General features: G+C 36.9%; 1 protein-coding gene across 1 annotated transcript; it reads right to left on the reverse strand.

Annotated features, from left to right (window-relative positions):
• Window positions 1-1,390: 1,390 nt before the first annotated feature.
• On the reverse strand, window positions 1,391-1,984 carry LOC114192768 (putative histone H2B.3). Its single transcript, XM_085675571.1, has one exon. It carries the CDS (start codon window positions 1,905-1,907, stop codon window positions 1,497-1,499), a length of 411 nt encoding a protein of 136 aa, XP_085531697.1. The 5' UTR covers window positions 1,908-1,984; the 3' UTR covers window positions 1,391-1,496.
• Between the last annotated feature and the right edge of the window lie 2,144 nt (window positions 1,985-4,128).

Raw genomic sequence — 4,128 nt, forward strand, 5'->3', positions numbered from 1 at the left:
ATACTCATCATACTTCCCCAATCTTTCTCCTCTATTTCTCATAAACCTCTACTCAAATGATGCATAACTTTGGAAATGATACTTCGCTAATATGAAAACGTTCCTAAAATAAAATAAAAAATCATTTTTTTAAAATTCTATAAAACTAATTGGTGAACACATTTATAACTCTGATTCAATATTTAGTGGATTTGTCCCTTGCCTACTTGAACCAAAATTTGCATCTGCTTTGCACTGTTCTGTAAAGCAGTACCTACTTAATACTAATAGATTAGGAACTTCACCAAATAACCATGCTACAATCTCTTAATAAATGAGCAACTTCACAAAAATAACCATGCTACAATAAACAAAGAAATCCCTCTGGTTACCAGTTTCTGAGCTAGAATTGAGCCAGAAAACACAAAATTCAAACATAGAATTCAACAACACAATTGCCCAAATACTTTCTTCATCATAGACCTAACCCACTGAACTATGAAACTCACAATAACAATTAATTGAATTATAGCTTTACCATTCACCGGATAAAAAGTGTGTCCAGAATAATGCTGTTCTGCGAAATTTATATGAATCATAGTAGTGTAACTTCTTAAACCAGTTCTCACATCAATCAGTGACCCAGAAACAAAATTGTTCCAAGAATTCACTATATATGTTCACAGTTGTCATTAGATAAAATGTCAACCATAATAAAACATGATTTCATGTAAATTCAAACACAACACTATCATGAAAAAGCGCATTGTTAATAAACTGCATAACCTTAAATTTCACTTTGATTTTTGACTCCATTTAAAAAGAGTATACTTAACAACAACAAACTAAACATTAAAAGGAAAAGATCCACACAGGAACTAATAATAAACAGAAACAGAACAATACTGGAAATAAAATTCTGCAATATGCACAAGAGACACAAAACGCAAATATACATATACATTAAAATACAAGAGGGAATAACACCAGAAGAAAGAAAACAAGCGACATACAGAACTCCCCAATGCTAAACACCAGAATATCGATCCATATATCATCAACGACAAAATTTAACAAAAAAAAAAAACTAAAATCTAGCAATGACATTAAAACACACTTTCCGTAGAAAGAAAAAACCCCAAAGATTGGGCTAACAAAACCACAAAATCAAAAATAGTACAGCAAAAGGTTAACCGGCAAACGAAGAAGATTTAAAGCCACTCAACCATCCGCAAAGGAAAACAAACACCTTTGACAAGACAATATCCATCTATTAAAATTCGTTTAGAGTAGAACGAAATCGCAATCTTTGTCATTATAACTTGTCAGATTTAGGTAAAATTCCAAAAAAGATGACACATAACGAACAAAAGAATTAATCTTCAAGAAATTGGTAAAAGCAAGACCAAAATTAAAAGACTGAGATTTATATTAAAATGTTCCAGAAAACAAGAAATGTCATTACAAAGAACGATCCGAAATATACATCAAGAAAACCCTAACTCTGACAAAAGATCTTAAGAACTGGTAAATTTGGTGACGGCCTTGGTGCCTTCAGAGACGGCGTGCTTAGCAAGCTCACCGGGGAGGACAAGACGAACAGCGGTCTGGATTTCACGGGATGTGATGGTGGGCTTCTTGTTGTAACGAGCCAATCTGGACGATTCTTGAGCAAGCTTCTCAAAGATATCATTGATGAAGCTGTTCATGATCCCCATTGCCTTGCTGGAGATCCCAATGTCAGGGTGGACCTGTTTGAGAACCTTAAAGATATAGATCTTGTAGGTTTCGACGCTCTTCGCCTTCTTCTTCTTCTTCTTGTCACCGGAGGTAGCATCCTTCGGGATCTTCTTCTCTGCCTTCGTTTTCTCCGCCGGAGCCTTCTCTGCGGGCTTTTTCTCTGCCGGTTTCTTCTCGCCCTTGGCCATTGTTGGATTCAGAAAATTTGAGACGATATGAAAGCGATGACAATAGAGAGAGATTCAGTGATGTGATTTATCAGATGGGGGTGGAAAGTGGTTTATATAGGAATGAGTCGTGGAAGCTGATTGGTTGGACTGGCGTCACACGGATCGATGACGTGGCAGTATGATTTTTGGTTTTGGAGGGAGATTTCGGAATCTTGCGTCTTTTCATTTTTTATTTAGTTTTATCATATTTTGTGCTTTATATTGTTTTGGCGGGTTGATATTTTTTTTTTATGTTTAGGGGTACGTGGCGGGGCGTTCGCATGTTTGAAAATAAAATTTCAAATATAAATCAAATCAAACTAGTGTTTGTAGTATCACCGCAAAATATTATATGGTTTATATATATATATATATATATATATATTTCCAACCTAAAAAACGTGTACATAATTTCACATAATTCTTTACATAGAATAAAAAAAAATTGAATACCTTTTTTTTTTCTTGCACTTCTCCTTTCGTGAACAAAACTAATAACTTTTCAAAACTGGACATCCTAAAAAAACAAAACAATATGTTTAATATCAAAGTCTAATCATGTAAGACCTTAAAAAATGACGTTTTAAAAGTGATAGTGGTTTAAAAATAGTGAGACTCAATTATTTTAATATTAAAAGGTTTTAGTATAAATAGAATTGTTATAAACGAATTTCATTCTTTTAAAACACATCATCTATCTAGAAACCACTTTTCTAGAGTTCTCTGACTTCTCTCTAGAGGTTCTGAGGTTCTGTCTCTCTGGTCGTCTGATTGAATAACCGAGACCGTAGGATTGATCCTCTCGACGAGCTCTTCAAATTGGACCGATCAGTTTCTCCGTTCGCGTAAGTTGAGTTTCCGCTCTTTATTTTAGTCTTTTTCTGTTTTCTGTTGCATGCAGTTCCTCTTCCGCTTGCATGCGACGTTTTAATCATCAGTATGAGTCTCTGCTGATCAGTGATCATAACGGTATGTCCCGATAGTTCTTGTGATGTTTCTATGTGTAGATAGAGTATCCTGTGAAGTTAGAGGTGTTGACGTTTTTAAGGCGTTGACGTTTATAAAGTTGTCTAAATAGGATAACAGGTAAGGGAAGCTAACTGTTTTACTTGAATTTCATATAGAAATCATTCTGATGACTTTGAATTGCATGATTGATTGTTGTATGAGTGCTTGAATTGCGTAATTGAGTGTATGATTGGATTGTGCTAGATTTCTTTGCTGTTGCATGTGAGAACAGATTGGGAATCTAGTATTTTCGCCTAAGCGAGCAGCTCTCGCCTGAGCGAAAACACCAGAAACTCATCCCCTGTTTCTGCGCGAGATCTCGCCTAGGCGAGCCAGTCTCGCTTGAGCGAGAGTCACTCTCGCCTAAGCGAGACAGCTTAGCTTGAGCGAGAATTTGCCCAGAGTTTAGGTTGTTCTCTGTTTTGAGCCTCGCTCAGGCGATAATGACTCACCTAAGCGAGAGAGCCTTTTTGCCTAGGCGAGACCTTCTAGCTTGGGCGAGAACCCCTGCAGTTGAGTGTTATTTCTTTGTTTCTAATGGATGAAGCTATGTTTGAATGTTAAAATATGAACTTAGTTGTGATATGCATGAATTGTTATGACTGGTAATATGTGTGGTGAAATTGCATGAAGTTGGAATATGAGAAGAAGTGGTTGAACTAGGATTTCAAGGAAATTCTAAGAGGAATGTTTTAGTGTATGTAAGGACATAAGGACTCAGTTTTGGTTGGTATCCTGACGCTCCTAGTAACCATTAAGACTCATGTAGAGTATGATGAATTACGTCGGGGGGAGTAGCAGGAGGTCCTAGTCTATGGACCCGATCCGCCATAGAGGTGATGAGACTTACCCTGGAGTGGTTGGGTGATAACCCCTTGTGTCCAAACTCTGCAGAGTTTGGGAACCGTCGCAGGTGCAAGCCACCAAGAGATCCAATGTCGCTTACATAATCCGGATATTGAGTCTAGAGTCATGTAAATGTGTTGTGGTGGTCTATATGATTCTGGTGATAATGAGAAGGATTACATGGTTTCTGTTTATAATTGAACTGCATGATTCCTTAATCAGATTAGCTTACCCTTGCTTTTTGTGTTCCTGTCTTGTGTTGTATGTTTCCTTTTGCGATGATCACCTATTCAGTGGGAGTAGATATGGTTGCAGTGTCAAAGGCACTTCTGGAGGATGAAGAGCC

The sequence above is a fragment of the Vigna unguiculata genome, chromosome 7 (genome assembly GCF_037176805.1).
Source record: "Vigna unguiculata cultivar grain cowpea cultivar isolate G323 ecotype 2 chromosome 7, ASM3717680v1, whole genome shotgun sequence".
Taxonomy (NCBI): domain Eukaryota; kingdom Viridiplantae; phylum Streptophyta; class Magnoliopsida; order Fabales; family Fabaceae; genus Vigna; species Vigna unguiculata.

Coding starts and splice junctions, on each gene's coding strand:
- LOC114192768 (XM_085675571.1), bottom strand. CDS start 1,907: ATGGCCAAGGGCGAGAAGAAACCGGCAGAGAAAAAGCCCGCAGAGAAG.